The sequence below is a fragment of the Leguminivora glycinivorella genome, chromosome 16 (genome assembly GCF_023078275.1).
Source record: "Leguminivora glycinivorella isolate SPB_JAAS2020 chromosome 16, LegGlyc_1.1, whole genome shotgun sequence".
NCBI lineage: Eukaryota > Metazoa > Arthropoda > Insecta > Lepidoptera > Tortricidae > Leguminivora > Leguminivora glycinivorella.
In genome coordinates, this window is record NC_062986.1 from 14,821,021 (window position 1) to 14,841,392 (window position 20,372).

At 39.2% G+C, this 20,372-nt stretch overlaps 2 protein-coding genes and 1 non-coding gene across 3 annotated transcripts in view; 1 reads left to right on the top strand and 2 right to left on the bottom strand.

Annotated features, from left to right (window-relative positions):
• The first annotated feature begins 4,407 nt into the window (after nucleotides 1-4,407).
• LOC125234535 (probable Ufm1-specific protease) lies at nucleotides 4,408-7,679 on the top strand. The gene is made up of 5 exons (XM_048140809.1): nucleotides 4,408-4,474; nucleotides 4,726-4,911; nucleotides 5,031-5,201; nucleotides 5,465-5,674; nucleotides 6,551-7,679. The coding sequence occupies exons 2-5, from the start codon at nucleotides 4,789-4,791 to the stop codon at nucleotides 6,692-6,694; spliced, it is 648 nt and encodes a 215-aa protein (XP_047996766.1). The 5' UTR covers nucleotides 4,408-4,474; nucleotides 4,726-4,788; the 3' UTR covers nucleotides 6,695-7,679.
• LOC125234939 (dynein axonemal heavy chain 10) overlaps nucleotides 7,674-20,372 on the bottom strand; it is a 77,747-nt gene continuing 65,048 nt past the window's right edge. Inside the window, 9 exon segments of the mRNA XM_048141362.1 lie at nucleotides 7,674-7,972; nucleotides 8,940-9,086; nucleotides 9,780-9,959; nucleotides 10,369-10,588; nucleotides 11,007-11,166; nucleotides 16,850-16,980; nucleotides 17,563-17,738; nucleotides 18,882-19,040; nucleotides 20,159-20,301. Of these exon segments, the coding sequence (XP_047997319.1) occupies nucleotides 7,826-7,972; nucleotides 8,940-9,086; nucleotides 9,780-9,959; nucleotides 10,369-10,588; nucleotides 11,007-11,166; nucleotides 16,850-16,980; nucleotides 17,563-17,738; nucleotides 18,882-19,040; nucleotides 20,159-20,301 (1,463 nt within the window). The 3' untranslated portion in view covers nucleotides 7,674-7,825.
• Nucleotides 19,554-19,625, bottom strand: Trnaq-uug. The gene has a single exon. It is a non-coding gene; the product is annotated as a tRNA-Gln (tRNA).

Genomic DNA, 20,372 nt, shown 5'->3' on the forward strand with positions numbered 1-20,372 from the left:
GAACTTTACAAATTGAAGGTAAGGCTGAGCGCACACGGAGGCGACAGTTGCACGGCGACATTTTTTGTCTCTGTCTTGGACGCATGTAGCAACAACAGAGACAAAAAATGTCGCCGTGCAACTGTCGCCTCCGTGTGCGCCCTGTAGGCCTAGCACATGATGGCCGCGGGAGTATGTCGCCGCGAGATAGATGAAACGTCTTTGTCTAATTGTATTAATGACATAAGGACAGGTAGTCTATCTCGCGGCGACATACTCCCGCGGCCAACATGTGCTAGGCCTGCAGGGTAAGAGTACCTACTATATTCTGTCAAACAAGTCTGTCAGTAAATAAGAACTAAGAAAACTATAGGTATCCTTTTCTCTAGCACCCTAAAGAAAAGGATGCATATAGTTTTCTTTGTTCTTATTTACTGACAGACTTGGTTGACAGAGTATACCTAACGAACGTTTGGCCTCGAACTCCTTGAAGTCGAGACTAGAGCAAAGGGCGAACATACGAATCAAAGGAAAAGGTAGTCTATAATTCATCAATATACCTAAATAAACTTAGGGTAAGATGCTTGACAGTGGATCACTCTATTTTTCAGAGGACATATCTCAGGAAAGGTTTGACATATTTACATTTTGTGTGGACTTTTATATACATAATTTATTTAACACTTTCGAAACCGGGCTCTACGCGGCGCTACGACATTTTCGCTACATACGGGGAAACCCATGTAATCGGCTACGCTTCTACGAGCGGTGTGCCCGACAGTCGGGTTCTTGGTAGCGAAAGTGTTAAGATTTATTGTGTTGTGGTTTAAAAGCTGTATTATGAGCCATGTCGGGTCACTAACGCTTTTAAAAAAAAAAGGAATTTGATCCACTGTGCAACAGGGGGTGTGAACAATGAATATACCAGTGGTCCACAGTGGACCAAAGAGAATCATATCAGAAAGACAAGGGGAAAAATAATGAAACAGAACATGTATTATTTTTTATTAAAATAGTCAATAATAAATATCAAACCTAGTAACATAGGTGTACTGACCATCTAACTAAAAGATCTAATTTCTATGAATTTTCAGTTTCGGCCACTACAAGCTGTCAACCGCCATACAATAAAACAAAAATAAATATTGGTTGTTATCTAACTTAAACTTTATAATGTAAGAAAATTAGACCAATAATTATTATGCGTATATAAATAATTAACTACTCAAAATGCTTTTATGAGATCAATATTTCTGAAATGAACATTTCTGACCATACAACATAAGTAAGAGCCACATAAAAATAGTCTTCCAAGATTTTCTAATGGCAGCCAATGCTTTTTCCACTCGTTCATTTGGTATTCCGCCTTCTTTTCTACAGGTGACCCTTTTTCGCAGCAGTCTGTAACATAGCAGTGTGTACTAAATCTAACCCATTGTGTACTTGATCCATATGACCCAGTGTCAACCCACACGCCAAAAAAATTAAATAATTAAAAACAAATACAAAAAAATATTTACAGCGGAAAATGTTAAAGCACACAATAGCTTTTTAATCAAGGTAGTAATAAAAACGATAACAAGATATTCAATGGCACATAATTCGAAATTATACGATAAATTCCAGCTTACGTAAATATGTTGCCCGCGGAGTGATATATCACGTTCACACCTGCACACGACGTTCTGTTCGCGCGGTCCCGTGGGCACTGAGCTAGTAGGTACGTGTTGGCCAGAGGTATCCATGGCGCGTAATAAATTAATAATAGTGTATTTGGATTCGTCGTAGTGTGCGTGACCTATTGTGCACCAGCGACCCACTGTCAACCACCTTACCCTACGGCATTATTTCACTTTTCAAAAAAGACGGTTTAACAGATTATACCTACTGAGTAAAAACGATAAAATACGGGACTGACAAAGCCCATACAAAAAGGCGTACCCGTAGGCGCAATTTCCCCAAATATTTTTCATGTTTTTATTTTATTTTTTATAAGAACAAGTGACAGGTTGTATTTTTTAAATATTATGATATCACGTCGATACACTTTTCGAAAAAAAAAAATAGGCATCATCAGTGTAGTTAATGATAGGTGGCACTAAAAAATGGAGGTACGATTCTTAGTATGAAGATTGTCAATCCTATATTAAATAATCCTTGCTATAACTATTTTACCTACCTACATATAATTGCAGTAATTGGCTATACTTGTAAATGGTTCTTGATAGGTAGTATAGGCATAGCTGGGCATTAACTCGTTAATCCGTTAATCGTTAATTAACGAAGTTAACATTTCGATTAACGGATTAACTTTTAAGTTAACTTTAAAAAATGTTAACGGATTCGTTAACTTCCGTTAAATTTCATAGAGTCCGTTAATCGTTAATCCAGCACCCCAAGCGGCTCGCTGCGCCGCGAAAACCACGTTCTTACTGCTACTGTAAAAGCCCGTAGTACGGCAAAACCTAGGTTTTATCGGTAAAAGCAGATCCGTCGGTTATAAACAGTCTAAAGACCAATTGGCGACTTTGGATCACTTATTCGAGATCTTCTTAATTTTATTAGGCGTGCTAGATCAATCACTAACCTGGGAATAGAGTGCAATCATCAGGTATGACAGACAAATCGCGCAACCGACGCATCGAGTTAGAGTCCGGCGCGGGCCTTAGATTACTCTACCAAGTTATCGTGGCCCACAGCATCGAGTTGTCATCTCAAATCTCAATCTGAAGAACCGTAATTATTACATTTCGGTTTTTTACCGATTGGCGTCACAGGGATTAATGGTTTTTGGTGGACACTTAGTAAATAGAAATACATAATACCTACAGTGGAATCCTATATTTATGACGTGTTAACGGATTATCGATTAACTTTAACTTCCGTTAAATCTACCGAAATGTATCGCTTTAACGATTAACGAAGTTAACTTTTTAAGTAACGGATTAACGATTATCGAAGTTAACTATTTGATTAACGGTGCCCAGCTATGAGTATAGGTACTTACCTACTTACTTTTAAGGGTTAATTTTCTTTTTTTTTCTCTTAATTATGCACTTATAATGTCCCATGATTGGTGTTTGTCATTCTAATAAACCCTTTTCCGTCATTGCTTTCTAATACTTACCTATTCTTGGGATTAGTAACCAAACGAAACCAAGGCTATATCAAAAACTTGGGACAACTCTAGGAAGAGGATGATGTAATTTGTCCACATCTACAATATGAGGATGGAAACAATATAAGTAAATTAAGTGTTATGGCCTCTGAAAAAACATCTTTGTTAGCACAAATGTTTTCTCATAGGAACAAAAGTGTTTTTCAGTAGGTATGCGCGAAATTATTAACAATACAGCGGATGTCTAAGTAGTATCTATCATTGTAACCAGACAATACAAACAAACGTGATAAAAGTGGATAAAACACTAAGCACGTAGATATGGAAAGTTCAGGGGGGGGGGGGGGGGGGGGTTCTATTCAAATGGTCCATACTCCATACTGTATATAAACATTCCAGGGACCGTCATGAGCGCCAAAATGTACCTCCATGAACCAACCCTCCAAATCTGGTGAGATTTTCAGTTTCCGTAAACACCGTCAGGAATAGTAATCAGGAAAGTAAAGACGGTAGATCTGAGTGCCTGGCCTGCCCACAACACCATAGTTCGAAAATTACCTACTTAATCCATATATTTTTCTCACATTGGGACATTTTTCTCTTTTACAGGCATGATCTCATTGACAGAGAAAATTACAAAACTGACTTTCGCGGTGATAGCCAGGCTACCTTCCAACAAAAGCGAGATATATATTTTCTTTAGGATAAAATTTGACGTACCTAAGTAGGTACTTATACAAATAAGTAGGTAATAAGTACCTTAATTCTTAAACGGCTTTAATTACCACTTAATTACTGCAAATTATTTACCCACGTAGACATCTGTTATTATATAGGTACATATATATAGGTATAATTATATTATGTATTTTGAATATATACATATTATTCATGAATTATTTTAATACGGGCTTACGCGGAAACCGACTTGTTTAACCTACTCTCAGAAATTTAACAAGAAAAACAAATAGGTATTTAAAATACATTGATAAACTGAGACGAATATGAATTTCCGCTAATTGGATGCTTATTCAAAATATTTTCAGTTAATTACTTAACGGTCAACGAAATCTCGGCACTAAAAAACGGCGCGAAATTAAAATTTTCTATGGGAATTAAACCTTCGCTCCTACAGTATCAATATTATCATTATCAATCAACTTTTAAGTTAAACTCCATATTTTAAGTGTTATTGGCTCGTCAATGATCTCTCGTCTCGTTTTGTACACAAGGCACGAGTTTTTTATGAAGACCGTATTTTATTGGCCGGTGAGGTACATTTTTCAAAGCCGCCATTTTAGTGCCATGGCTTTTTTAAATTCTAAGCTATAATAATTGTGGATGGTGGTAGCCGAGACGCAACATAATTATTGAAAGGTTAAATTTTAGTGTAATTTTTATAACTTTTAAGTTTACTTCAAAATAGTTTTAACTTTATTAAATAATTAATAAGTATACTCTGTCAAACAAGTCTGTCAGTGAATAAGAACAAAGAAAACTATAGGTATCCTTTTCTCTAGCACCCTAAAGAAAAGGATGCATATAGTTTTCTTTGTTCTTATTTACAGACAGACTTGTTTGACAGAGTTTAAACGTAATATTGAACCTCATTGAGCTCAAAATAAAAGGGCAACATCGAGATTTTTTTTAAGTTCTTCTGTCACCTGAAATGGAACGCAATTAAAAAAAAAATGACAAATTTGTTGTCAAACGTCCACGAAGGCGCTGAAGTTCAATTTTCATCCGGAAATATTAATCTAGTTTCTGGAAATTATGAATATTACCATTATTTATGTGATGGATTTGATGACAGAGTAAGTTTATGTATCATTTTACAGTATATTTACCCACTAAAACTTTTCTAACCTAAAAAGTACAATATATTTTGTTTCATGTAAATATTATGAACTAACTTTTGATTATTATTTTTCAGGGCTGGGGATGTGGTTACAGAACATTACAAACTCTTTGCTCCTGGATGAACGACAATTTTCAGCAAAATGTGGAAGTGCCTTCAATCAGAAAGATTCAAGAGATTTTAGTTGAGCTAGAAGATAAACCTAGATCATTTTTAGGGTCTAGGCAATGGATTGGTAGCTTTGAGGTGAGATGAATACTATAAATAGTTGTTTTAATTTCCCACTACAAGAAAAAGCTATTTAATTGAAACTTGAAAAAACTGAATACATTTTATTAAAATATCTTTCATTATATACACTGATGGATTTAATGTCAGTGATAAGTATGTAGAGATAAATTAACACACAATATTTCATAATATTTTTAATAAAAGGATCAAATCAGTGGTGGGCGAGCCACGGTCCATGTCCAATGTTTAATTTTCAAATAAATCTATTTAAATTTCAGGTCTGTCTAGTAATAGACAAGTTATATGACATTCCATGTAAAATAGTGCATGTCAACAAAGGAGACAACTTAAGTACCATAGTGGAAACTTTGAAGACCCATTTTGAGAAATTTGGGAGCCCTATTATGATGGGCGGAGATGTGGACTGCTCTTCTAAGGGCATCATGGGGATTCATGTGGATAAGTCTGAAGCCAGTCTCTTAATTGTAGTAAGATTTTTACTGTTGTTAATTATTAGGTACCTATATGCATGAATTCTAGTACACCCTGAACATCATGTTAATAATATTCTGTTATGGGTTGTAGCATGAATGGTTTGTTGTTAGCATAGTTGATGATGAGCCCATTATGTACGGCAAATTGTCACTATTGGTTGACATAATATTTGAAGTGGCAATTCCAACAATTCTGAATCTGGCAAGAAATATGCATGTGGAAAAGCAGCCAAAAAATTAATTATTTCATTGTAAAATAAAGTCTATGGGCTATGGATGATTCTCTAAAGTCGCTGTCAATAGAAATTGCAAACGATGTAAACAAACTGAATGGTTGAAATATCCATATTCCAACACTCTTTTATTGTTTTAATGGTCTAGGATCATGGTGTGATATGAATTGACCGAATAACACATTTTAAAGCCAGTATTTGATTAGTCAGAATGGAAATTAAAGGCATTTTGAATACTACGTTTGTTTACATTGTTTGCAAATTCTATTGACAGCGACTTTAGAGAATCATCCATAGCCCATATAGACTTTATTATAATTATTATACAATGAAATAATTAAAATTTTACGCTGCTTTTCCACATGAAAATTTCTTGTCAGATTCAGAGTTGTCGGAAGGTTTATAGCTCTTGCCCGACTACTGGGTATGCCAGCATCTGAGTTTATGAGTGCCCAAGTGTCGGGTATGCGGTGTCCAAAGTGTTAACTAAGGCATACAAATAAATATAAATCAAAAAAATTATTATATTTATATGTGACTTTCAATAATAATAAGGTTCTTTGTTTCTCATTCCAAACAAAATATTGATTTAGGTTTTGTTGACCTTCAAAGGATTAAGTTAATATTTTACTTTCAGGATCCTCACTTCGTGGGAAAGGATCTAACCAAGGAGTTCCTACAAAACAAGGGCTGGGTCAAATGGCAGCCGCTTAGAGACTTCCTAAGTTCCTCCTTCTATAATCTATGCCTACCACAAGCTAAGTCTAAAACTATTATCTAATTTTAAATAAAACATGTTTTTAAAATCAGTCTTTATTAATATCATAAGGGCTACATAATTATTAAAACATTTTACCTTAAAATGCAGTCACAGTTCAATAAAATAAAGTATAAAATTAGGAAATATAGGAAGTGTAAACTACATTAATGTTAGTAAGAATAGTAAGGCACACAACTTCATCTAACCAATGCCAACTGCCAATTACACTGTAGTTTACCCTACATTTCTATGAGATCAAGTAGAAATACTGTTGACCAATAAATGCCAGCATTATTGCTACAACTATGCTCCACGCTACACGATCATCAAACTGCCGCGGATTTCCGCACGCTGCTCCGGTGTGGGAAAAAGACACCACTATTCTCGTTTATTGCGATATCCCATCTCCACAGTTCTTGTTAGTTATGCATTGCCCAGATTGGTCAGCAATCCCCCAATCCAAGGCGGGTCCTTGACCCCTAGAGAAACGCGAGACCCACTGCGACAAACACATAAAGCCTGACCAGAAATGTTTTTTTTTTTTTTTTAACATGTTTACATGACCTTACAGTACATCCAATGCGTCACGAAACTTAGATAACAAAAACAAAGAGAGAAAAAGACATACATAGAGAACAATAAAAAGAAAATTAAACAATTAATTTGGGCGAAATATATGTGTATGACTATTGTCAGGAGGGCGCTGTTATTCTGATGTATGAAGTGACAGTTCAATAGTTCTAATGAAATTCGGCAAAATGGCGCGTAGTCATATATGTCTGGTCAGGCTTTAACTAAGTAATTATTGGATCATGTCATCCCTCTGACGGTCTGACCTTCAGTCTGTGCCATCATATCAGGCAAGCTCCTTGCTACATAGGTACTAATAGCACATCTCGGACACTGGCGATCAAATATATGAAAGAGGCGCGTTTCTAACACACATTCTAAGCTCGTGTAGGTGAACGCGTACCATGCTTGTATGACTGAGATATGACAGGTTGACTGTTCGCATTTTGGACAGGCGGTAACTGTGAGGTAACCGAGAGGGAGTGGGCAGCACTTTCAGCAGGGAGTGGGAGTGGCCATACTGTACGATAGTACTCTTTATTATACTGTGCTAATAGTAATACTAGGGTTTCACACATGGCTCTAGTCAGTGTTCATGATGAGGCAAACGCCCTGCAGCACCCAGTGCGACGCGTGCTCGGCGGTCCACAGGTCGGACTCGAACACCAGACCCACTCCCATGGCGTTGCGGCGAGTCGACGTCGTGTACACTGGCGACCGGAGTGTGTTCTGACGAAAGAAAAACATAGATTCAGCAGAAGGTACCTATCACCTTCTCATTCTATAAGGCTGATTTTAGTTTCACGCGAAGCGATCCGCACGGCCGATTTCTATGAAGTTGATGTTGTCGTCCGCTTCACTCTAAAACGCTCCCTAAATTTAATAGTTATTTGTTATACAAGGGGGCAAAGTTGTATTTTAATGCCGAGTGTGGAATTGAAAAACGAGCAAGTGATAGCATTATATAGTTGAACCACGAGCGAAGCGAGTGGTTCGATAACAGAATCCTGAACTTAGCGAGTTCTTCAATACACGAGAAGTAAAATACATTTGCACGCGTGTGTAACACAAAACTTTTCCCCTCACTATAGCGAAGAAACTACAACGCAAAAAATGCGTTTATCACTGCTTCCAGTAGTTCCACGGTGGTAAATCATCTTCATTACTAGATTCACTTACTTTTATCAATTTTAAAGCAGTTAATTTGACTATATTCAAGGTCAAATTACTTTACCCACTAGTGGATATGATGCGTTTTTTACCCGCTGGCTTTAAAAGATAAAACACGTGTTTTCGAGCTTAGTGTGGGGAAACATATATTACTTAGTCCGGTGCGGATGGCTCCGCGTGACCACGCGAACCGACCGACCGGTCCGGATACTAAAGCCAGCCTAAGAAACTAACATCATACGATCGAGTATTCTACAGAAACTCAATACAATTTGTGGTCAAGATCTGTAAATTTTTGAGCTGAGATGAGAAAGCGTATGGATAAAAGTTGCACTATTCAGTAAGTGCGGTAGTGTTGCTCCCTTGCAAGCGCTCCTTAGAGCTCGGTTTCTCGTACAAAATATGAATGAAGCAATATAGCAGAGACAACCATTGCAGTCAGAGTGTACTCAAGAAATAAAAGCGGGACAACGGGACATGCAGTAAGTCAAGGCAGAACCAAGCTCCTTTATTATTTTCTGGTTACCTGCAGTTTGACCTTGTGCGACTCGATGGGAATGATGTATATGATGGGCATCTCCGTGACCAATACTTTAGGGTGCGAGCGTCGCAGACACTTGTCTTCGAGGTCCCAACGCGCGCCTTCGAGGTACAAACCGCGGACGTAGCAACCCTGAAACAAACGTGTCACCGAAATAAAAACACCTAGTTACGGTCATTATCTGGTAAAGATCGGGCAACCAAAAAGTAGGCCCCTACTTGGGTCGAACAAATGGTCGCTGTCCTGAGGCCCATTTCTCAAAACTGAAAGTTACAAGCGAATGTCTCTTTTCAACTTGTCGTATTAGACATTGACCACTTGTAACTTGTAATAGCTTCGAGAAATGGGCCCCTGTTGGTCACCCGAAATATTGCGGATAGAGTGGAGGATCGGCGATAGCACAGTATAATAAAGAGTACTATCGTACAGTATGGCCACTTCCGCTCCCCGCTGAAAGTGGCGCTCACCCTCTCTCGGTTACCTCACAGTTACCGCCTGTCAAAAACGCGAACAGTCGACCTGTCATATTTCACTCATACAAAAGCATAGTACGCGTTCACCTACACGAGCTTAAAATGTGTGTTAGGAACGCGCCTCTTTCATATATTTGATCGCCAGTGTCCGAGGTGTGGCGATAGCTGGCACGATACCGCTCAAGATCGAGCAAAGTGGCGTGCTCTTGTGTTGGAGGCCAATACTCATTTTGGATTATTGCACCAACCAGAAGAAAGTATGGCCGGTCTTCCAGGCTCCTGACATATCTGGCCGGTTTCCCAGGCTCCTGGCGGTAAAACCCAGTGTGTACTGTGTATATCAATGTCTCACGGTAGTCGGTCGCTCCTCGATGTCGTCAGCGCAGGTCCATTGCGTGACGCGTGTGAACTGCGTCGAGCGATCGAGGGGCCAGGTGTACAGTCGGCACGCGATCTGGATCTCCGCGATCAGGTACGACTCGGGGATATGCAGCCCCGATAACCAGATCACCACTGGCTCTTCTATTGTGGCCTGAAAGACATTTCATGTTGTAAATTTTAAGTTGAAGGGAACCTTCCCTCAAGAATTGTTATAGAACGTGAAACATACACGTATCTAGAGGTACAATATATCCAATCAGTTATATAATAGAAAGATACATAAAATAATCAATTCAACCAGCTCGCTTAGGAAAAGATAAAAATCTTGCCGGCCAGCAGCTGGAAGTAATGAGTTAGTTATCAAGGGTTGTTAGACACTTTCCCCAGTCAATGTATCTACTGCTTAGTCCGAGCTATGAAGTGGTCCATCCACCCTTTGCCACACAAACAGGCTGTATGACACGTCCAGCACGTCACCATACACCTTGCAAAGAAGGCCTGAAGGGCTAACTTCAGCTGAACAAGGAGTTAGCTGTCCAACAATCCAGTAGATCACTTACCCAGTCAGTGTACTGCTTAGTCCGAGACATAAAGTGATCCATCCAGCCTCCCAGCCCCTTACAAGTGGCTGGGGCGAGTGCCCGCCACACGTTAGGCAGTTGTCCATTGAACAAGCTATAGGACACGTTGTCTAGAACAGCGTCCATGCCGATTTCGCCCGCCAACGCTTTGCGAAGAAGCGTGAGGGTTGTACGCATGCGGCTGATCAGGCGGTTGAACCTGGAACATATACAAGTTAATAGGGCCGGTTGCATCAAACCGTCTGTCACCGTTCAAGCGTTCGTTAAATTTTATTGTATTGGAAGTTCCATAGAAGTCTGCTGCGTGACGATGATGTGTCTGTCAAATGTGGTTGATGCAACTGGCCCTTAGTCTCGATTTCAATCATGAAAGAGAGGATGGGAATCACAATGGTCCCTTGCTTAAATTAGTGAAAGGCCTGAGTGGACATTCGGAGCGGAGCGTTCGGCGGGGCGGGCAAGCGTGCGTCCACCCTATGCAGCGTCGATTCAAGACACTTGTATGAGCTTCCATTGTTTGACATGCACGCCGCAGGCTCTCTCCGCTGCACGCCCAATATGAGCGTGCACTCAGACCTTACACTTACTCAAACTAGATAAAAGCTACTAAAGAGTACCGTTCTAGTTCCTGTAGGAGCACAACTCCGGTCGGCGTGAGGTTCATCTCGAAAGCCTTGCGCACGCGCCACACCTCGTACAACGGCGGCAGCTTGGCTAGCACGTCTACGGCGATGTTGTCGATGAAGTCCTCTCGTGACATGGCGCCGCCGCCCTCGCCTGTGAAGAAATAAAGCCTTAGGATCGTAATTTACTGTCCGGTACGAATACTGAACAAAGGCTTCATAATTATTATGATCGCCTGTTCTTATGTTTATCGACCGTGCGTAGGTTTAGATACTTTTGTCCCAGCTCAACCACCCCAACTTCATGCCGTCAATGTGACTGTGCGAGCGGTGAGAATTAAAATATCAGCAACCTCTTCTGCTAAGGCACAGTATAAGGACGACTCGAGTATTACTCCGGCAGCGGCGACGAGATCGGTATTTGGTCTCTCTCGCGCGCGACACGGCGGCGCCACGCAGCGCGGCGCGTACTGTCGCGACCGGCATCATCTTCCGCATGTACTCTCTGCACCTCGCTGCGTTGGGGCGAAGCATTATTACTGGTTTTATACTGTGGCTAAGTGTATTATGCATGTTGCTTTTACTCTTTGTATTCAGGGTGTGCGAAAACAGATACATGTCTAAGGTTTCTATTCACTGACATGAAACCTTAGGCTGGCCCAGGAAATGCATTTCAAGATAAGTACCTCTTTTATATTATTATTGCTTTTTCAACACGTACCTGGACTTCCGTCTAAAGTAGCAGCAAAAACATTCCAAACGTACATCGTTAGTTTACTTAGAATTTATCTTAGTACATCATAGATCGACAATCATAATCACTTATTAATTAACTGCGCAGGAAAAGGCAATTACAAGCAATTAGGTACATCTTCTCAAAGTATCCTTGTCTTTGATTTATACTCATGTAATTAGTATCTAGTGGATAAAAAGGTTGATACTTAATTAGTATATGATATACTTAATTATCAGGATTGATTACTTATTATACTAAGGTATTACTACTTACTTTTCAGAACTGATGCTATTAATTAGAGCAGCATGGAATATAATATTATACAAATTAAAATTTTGAATTAAAGATACTTGAGTAAGGGCCACTTGCACCAACGAAAATGGAGGGTTAAACCGACCATTTTATATGGAATTTGACAGATGACCCTGAGTTAGGTGGTTAGTGCAAGTGGGCCTAAGTAACGAGAAAGTATTTAAGGTCAGTGCGGGCAAGACCGGCATAGTTTATTTGAAATAAAGTTTGAGTGGATAAAACTCTATAATTAATGCAGTCTGGCGTAATGCGCATGGTCCTATGGGATAGCAAATATTATATTTTACAAAGATTTTACAGTATTTTGGTGAAATAAGGTACTTTTAAGTGATAAAAATCACATTTTTTAAGGCTCGGCGGGTTGACCGTTCTCCCGCGATGAGCACGGAAAGACCGTCTAGTGCTTGTTGTCGCGTAATTTCATATGAGACTAGGTTCCAAAATCATGATCATTGTTATTTTACGTAATAACGGGGCAGAATGTGCTAGATAATTATTAAAATAACGTTGAAATTTTGAACATATAAGCATTTTTCTATTTATAAGGCAAGACCGGCATATGTCCCGTAGATGGGGTTCATAACCTTTTCTTTTCAGGTCCAGATATTGCATAATACTGTTTTTCCAACGAACACCTGCGAATACTTTTTACATAATTTTATATTGCAAGTGTGATGAAAAACATTGTGTGTAACTCGGGGAGTATGAATATTACAAACTCGAGTCTTTAAATCGCTCTGGCATGCCGTCGCGATTTAACTTACTCTCGTTAGTAATATTCAAGTTCCTTCTCTTGATGCACAATGTGCTATTAAATGCTAAATAAAAAAATACTAATACTACCTACTATTTATCCATTACAGCCTTTGTTAAAATACGTCAAATTGGCATTGTTAATACTAGAGTTTGCATTATCCGACGGATTTTTAATATTCGAATAATTCGAATAATACATTTTTTATTATTCGAATATTCGAATAATTCGGATAATTTCGGATAATTTATTAAATGGAACAAAATTAATGTTACAGGTGCGTATAAGCGTGGAATTGATAACGGCTGAGATAGATGAGCGCCATAATGCGAAATTTACCTAAATTTTTATTTATTTTTTGCGTAAATCAGCAAACTGTAGAAATTAAAACACACCTATCTCTCTATCTTTAGTTCTATGACTAGAATCTTACAATCAGATAGTGAGCTGTTGATGTGTTAGGTATAACGAGAAGTTTTTCTGACAACACCTTTACCTTGGAAATGGATGGTAGAGAGGATGGCTTGTGTAGAGTGGAACGTGAGACAACATCATTTGATATGATGATGGTTATAGGGCCATACAGCGTTGTCATATTATCCGTTCCGATATTGGATATAGGAAGGATGTCAAAGGCAAAAATTAAAGATGGCGCCTTGAATGATTTCGAGAATGTATAGGAGTCGGTCCTTCGCTCGATCGGATCGGATACTCATCTTATCTTAAATCTGCGGGGCCCTTCCGGATACACTTCGGCCCATCGGGATCTTTTGTGCAATTACCCCCTTCGATCTTAAGATCCTTCAGCTATTCAGGAGCTTCTCGACCATCTCCACCACAGACCAACCCCTATAGACATCCATTACAAGACGACTCGCGGTCGCCAGCCTTCCTAGTATTTGCACTGATATAGGCGCGGGCGCTCGCCGTGCCCGATCAGTAGCGACCAAGTAACAGACCCGAAAGCAGCGCGTGTTTTTCGCAGTAAAAAAATTGAAAAAGGGTATTTTGATGTCTTAAAGATGTCCACCTGTAGTGTGAAATGGTGTGGAAAGGTAACAAGAAGCTCAAATTTAAAAACAGACGTCATTACATTCCACATAAAAGTCATATTTATAATTTATTCAGAGCCGGCATAGGTCAACTTACATTGGCCACTTACGCGTCAGTAAAGGGACAGTCCCTTTCATCTGGCGCGACTGCCCGCCGTCCTTGAAACGGCCAATCACAGCGCGCTTAACACATTCCCCGCCCGCTCCTCGCACCCCTGGCACTGGTGACTCGTATCGCGAACAAAATATACAAGACTGCTACTCTATAGGAGGTTCTCTGTGATCTCCACGTATCGGATGATGAGGCTCATGGGTAGCTCTCTGATGTCCTTTGGTACTAGGTAGCCTGGTCCAAAGTTCTTCATTCTTTGTCTGGCGAGGGCGTGACATTCACACATTAGATGTCTGACGGTCTCTTCCTCTTCGCCGCACATGCGACAATCTGTGTAGTCAGCGTGTCCCATCTTGGACAACATTCCTTTGATCCCGTAATGGCCTGTGAACACCCCCGTTATAATTTGGAGTTGTCTTTTGCCTAGCTTTCCTAGCTTTTTGCTCCATCCAGATTCTACCCTCCGCATAAAGAGCTTTGAATGCTTCAGACCTACCAGGGCATACCACTCTTTTTGGTGATTAGCCTTTGTATGGTCTTTCATAGCCGTTTTAATGGTTCCTTGTCACGTTGTCTTCAGACCTGGCCTTGGCAAGTTCATCAGCATTTTCATTGCCAATGAAGCCTTCGTGCCCCGGTATCCATACCAGTTGCACCTTGTTTTGCCTTCCAAGCTTGTTAAGAGCTTGGATGCCGTTTAATACCAGTCAAGAGTCACCTCTGGGCGATGTGAAGGCTTTGAGTGCCGCCTGACTGTCGCTGAGTATATAGATATTCTTTCCTTGGGTTTGTCTAACTATATTCTTATGTACACAGGTAATTATTGCGTATGTCTCGTCTTAAAAGACAGTGGCATAATTGCCCATGCTGATACTACCACTGTAGTCACTAGTCATTTGCATAAATACCTACGCCCGTACCAGATCTTGGACCGGATCGGATACTTAACATAAAAAGTTGAAAACTCTTTTCGTAGGCTCTAAACAAAAGCGTCCTAGTTAGGGTCTAAGAACAGGAGTGAGCAAAGATATAGGTACTCGTTCAAAACAGAATAACCAAAAACAGAGAAGACCAATTAGTCGAAGACACTTCCTATCCAGGTGTGGATCATTTCAGACCTTAGTTGCACAGTGGCTGGTACCAAAGTACCAATGGAAGGGGAGAGGTGATAAATAAGTAAGTAAATTCTTTATTGTACCACCAACATAAAATATACAAGACATAAAATTTAAAAGAATGAAGAAGGAGGAGGTACAAAGGCGAACTTATTTAAATATTCAAATCCAAAACGCCTCACATTGCTCGGCAGCGATTTGATGGGTTTTAGTTTCCAAGCTGATCAGTAGAATAGTAGATCGACTAAGATTTCAAAGTATAAGTAGTATTAGACCGATTTTTGTGTATGAATGTAACTAAGGACTTAAAAGGAAAATGCCTTATATTTCTTAGTGAAGTGGAGGGAATTCTGGCGTACTAAATTGCCATGGAACTGATAACAGCTAAATTCGGAGTGAGGCGCTAAATTTCAATTTCAAAAAAACAAGGGACCAGGAAATCTAGGTATAAATCTCCCTTATTAAGTACGGTTTTACAGATAACTTCACGTTAGCTATTAGCAGTAATGAAAGTAGGTTGGGGTAACGTTTTCATATTAAAAAATAATACTTGAACGTTTTTCTGTTTTTTTAAATCATCCAATTAATCGAATATTTGATAAGAACTGAGTGCGTGGGGTGAGGCATTCTGCTTACTTGTTGTCCACGAAGGCTTTCTTTGTTTTGTAAATATTAGTTTGAAGATAAATAGGTGTTAACTTGTTAGCAATAACATTGTCCGTATTAAGAATTGATCGAAATTGGTTTCAGTGACGTCTATCTATGAAATATATTACTTATAAATAAAAAATAATGTTTATAGAAATTATCCGTTTATCCGGATAATTTCACTTGGATTATTCGAATATTTTCGGATAAAAATATTGGCGGATATTCGAATAATTCGGATATTCGAATATCCGGATTGCAAACCCTAGTTAATACCAAGTTATTTTTTTTTACAAGGGCGTTTTAAAGTCGTTATTTAATCGCAAGTAGGCTTAGTTCTGTTCACCACTTATAATTCTTTACAACTATGTTATTTTTATTTAATACTTTCGAGTGATATTAGTAAAATCATACGAATCATTACCAAAACTGTATTTCGAAGTTAAAATCAAAAACGGTACAATTATCATAAGCCAAAAACGTACTTATATATTGATAATGTTTACACTCGACTTATTTCCAATAGAGCCTAAAAAAGGTTGGCAACTCCTTGTTTATCGTATCGGTTTTGCCTTTCTTTTTTATGCCGGACTTTCTGAGTAGGCACAATTTCTAAGTTACATATTTCAGAACATAAAACAAGAAATTGAACGCGTTTTGAGTAGATTAATAGTACTAGTCAGAAAGAACGGTTATTAAATGACTACGTTACATATATGATATACAAATATTCCGACTGCTTCTATTTTATTTTAATTTTTTGCGGAACCATGTTGAACTCGATGCTCGAGTTCGAAACACGAATCAAGTTTATTGTTAACTAGTGTTCGTCCTAGGGATATGTATTGAAGACCAATGGCTTAAGGATGAAAAACTGATATACCTTCGGAGGTGTGAGAGGCGTAGATATATAAACACAAAAGTTATAGTCAATAGACGGTCTTTCCGGGTAGACGGTCTTCCCCACACTGACCTTAACTATTTCCGTGTCTACTGTCTAGATAATGAGGATGCTTGTTAGAATACTTATCTCCAACTACTCAGAAAATTCACAATGCAAAACATAAATCAATGATTTTTTACAAATATTTCTGACACGTGTACTAACTCGTCTTAGGCTGTAGCTCTATCAGATGTCCCCACATCTCTCGCACAGCCTGGCTGAAATATCCGATCTCAGCGTTGGGGTGCAGCCCGAAGACCTCCGGCGAATTCACCAGGGCAGTGTGTCGATGAACACTGGAAAATCATTTTGTTAGAATTTCGAACGTAACCAGTTGCGATCGAAGAATTTTTAATACTTTACGAAACCAGTGCTATTGAAGAGTTTTTATAGGAGGGATCGCTTATTAGGTTAAACGTTTTGAGACGTAATTTTTCTGGGAAACAATATACGTACTGATAGTTAAGAGAACAGAAAACTAATCCACAATTCCTCAACCCCACAGAGCACGTGGGAAAAATGCACTTATATTTTTGGAAATGACTAGTTTTGAGAAGTGATAAACTGATAACAATAAGTTTCAAGCACGATATGGCTATATTACACAAATAGGTTTTCCGTATTCAGCGGGAACCTCGAATATAAGAAAACGGTCGCCCGTATGAATAGCGAGGGCCGTTGGTACCTAGTGCCTACTACTAAACAGTTTCAAAATGAAAAAAAAAATCGTCGAGCTTTGTACAATAAAACTGAAGAGCATACTGCGAATCACTTCGTTCGTTCGTTTTTGCTCATCTATGCCTGGAATAGTAAAGAAGTGAGCCCATAGAACGGCCAGAGTCCTATTCTCCTGTTGAGAATCATACAAAAGCTGTAACTTACAGATATATTCGTCTCGCTCGCAATCAGGCGGTATAACGTAGTCGAATACCGAGTCCTTGTAGAAATGGAAGGGCTGGAACTTGTCGAACAAAAAGTCTCCCATGTACTCATCCATGTAGGTTTTCACCACGCGCCGGTCGAAATCGTCGATCACTCGGCCGCCGTACATCACCTGGATACAGATTGGGATTTTTAAAAACTTTGAATTTAAGTATGACCATGGATACAATTGTAAATATCACCGGACGAATCCGTCACCATGGCCTTTCAGACAGCGTTAAAACAATATCTTGTTGGACTTTTAACATTCCGTAGAGTAATCCTGACGGAGTTCACATAATTAGGCCTGATTTAGACGGTGTAGGAACTCGCATGCGATTTTAGTTACATTGCGGGCTGTTGAGGGTATATACAATTTTGCACAGCCATCAAATACCGCAATGTAATAAAACTCGTATGCGAGTTCTTGTACCGTCTAAATGGGCCCTTATTTAGACGGTACGAGAACTCGCATACGAGTTTTATTGAGTGTTGTGCAAAATTGTATGTGACCTCAACATCCCGCAATGTAAATAAAATCGCATGCGAGTTCGCACGCCGTCTAAATTAGGCCTTATGGTGGTTTGCCAATGCTAACATGGGTCGATCTAATGGCACAGAATATATAATAGTACAAGTACAGAAGGCCCACTGCTTTGATGTTCACGAAATGCCGCCTTTTTAAATGCCTACAAAATTCTAACAAAGAAACGAGCCGCACGTGCGCAGCGTCGGATGATAGGGTTGCCTATGGATTAAAACGAATTAATTCTCAGATAAAATGTTATACTATATATTCAAGTCTTGGGTACTTTCTAGGTATATATACAGTATTTATATATTTTTGTTTAAGCCTTCAGCATCACAAGCCTTATTGAACTTTTCCGTGGGACTTAATCAATAAGATCTGTGTAAGATTGTCCTATTTTATTTATGATATCTATTTAACTAAGCATTATTAGCCATTCCACACGTGGACATCGCATATGAACTAAAAAAAAACTCGCGATGTAAAGTAACAATAGAAAGTGCGAACGTGCGTTCAGTGAGAACGCGCGCCACCCCTGATTAGGCCGCGAACTCGCGGCCGCCAGCATGTACTTGTAGCGCGGCGATAGAATCGCGGAGTGAGCCGCCCCTGCTAATGGACTCAGCGGAGGTGGCTTTAGATAATAGCAATACCTATGCTTGGCTCCCTCCTACGCTTTATTTCTTATTTTGGCTTACATTGCACTTGACGGACTGATCGTAAAAAAATGTGAACCGTTGAACTTACCTCTCCAAATAAGTACTTCAGCGTTGACCACGGAATTGGTCCCTTGGCCGCATAGCACCGGTCTAGATAGCAGTTCAGAATTTGCATGCACACGGCAAAGTCCGACTCGCCGAAATCGTATGAGATGTTCCATCCGATTTTATCGTATTTTCGTCGTTCCTGTCGATATAATGAGTGTTAGAAATTTGTATAAAATGCTACTCATATTGACAAAGGCAAAGGCAAAAATCTTTTTCAGTACAGATGGTCGTTTTTTTACGCACTAGTTCGAGAAGTGGTTCATTTTATGCCAGGTCGAAACTTCAGAGGCTCATCTGTACTGAAAAACGTCGTACGATACACGTGCGAAAAGGAAATTCGTAACTCGTGTCGATTTAAAACACTCCTTTCGGTCGTGTTTTAATTGATCGCCACTCGTTCGAACTTCCTTTTTTACGCACTTGTATCGTAATGTCATAATGTATACTATTTCCCCCCCTACGTTCTTTGTAGCCGTACGCTACAAGACGTATTATTCAGTAGTAATATCACTAATATCCATAAAAAAAAATATAATAATAACTTGTAAAAAAGTCTAGGAATAAAACCTTATCGAAAAAAAAAAAAAAAAACAATAGTTTATCAACCGAGCAAATCTTAGCTTTATTACTTTCTACAAAAAAACCAAAAAGTAGGTTCCACCGAGATTTGAACTCGGATCGCTGGATTCAAAGTCCAGAGTGCTAACCATTACACCATGGAACCGATTGAAGAACGCGACGAAATTGAGTATTGCATTGTTTGACCATTTATGTAAACATTATGTTTCTTATCAGATTATTTTGATCAAAATTTTGTATGAATAGACATTAATTTATAGCACATGTTTTAATATTTACAGTTTTATAGCAATTGTCTGGAAATCGGCACCGATTTCAATAATGAGATCATACTATTGCCAACTTGCTACCTAAATCAATGTAGGTATGTTATTGATTAGATTAGTCAAGATCAAGAATGTTATCAAAGTCACGGTAAGTATACCTACAATATTGTGTTCCGGTCAATCATCTTGAGTAGTTTGTATTTAATATTCTTAACTCCTAGTAGAACAGAACCCACCTACGGAAGAAATTACATGAAGGACTCTGGTTTTGAAGAAGAAATTTTAAAGGGTATATACCCTCACATTATCACGGTAGCGGGGGACAGAAGCGGACGCGGAGCGAGTGATCATTTCAGTCACAAAGCATTAAAGTCAGCAAAGAATATACTTATTCAATATAATTTGAAAGCACCTGGACCACAGCATGGAAGAAAGCCAGCACATAGACGAGCTTCTTGAAGGCGGGGTGCGTGCACTCTTCGAGCGCGTGCGCACGCATCTTGAAGTACGTGTTGCGCAAGTTCAGCTTCAGGCCGTTGGGCGGCTCTGTCACAACTGTCGAACAAATACCAGTAAATATACACATGGATTTTGATTCTTTATTTGCAAGACAACTGTCTTCTGGT

Coding starts and splice junctions, on each gene's coding strand:
- LOC125234535 (XM_048140809.1), top strand. CDS start 4,789: ATGACAAATTTGTTGTCAAACGTCCACGAAGGCGCTGAAGTTCAATTT. Junction 5,202..5,464: donor AATGGATTGGTAGCTTTGAG/GTGAGATGAATA, acceptor TTTAAATTTCAG/GTCTGTCTAGTAATAGACAA. Junction 5,675..6,550: donor AAGCCAGTCTCTTAATTGTA/GTAAGATTTTTA, acceptor TTTTACTTTCAG/GATCCTCACTTCGTGGGAAA.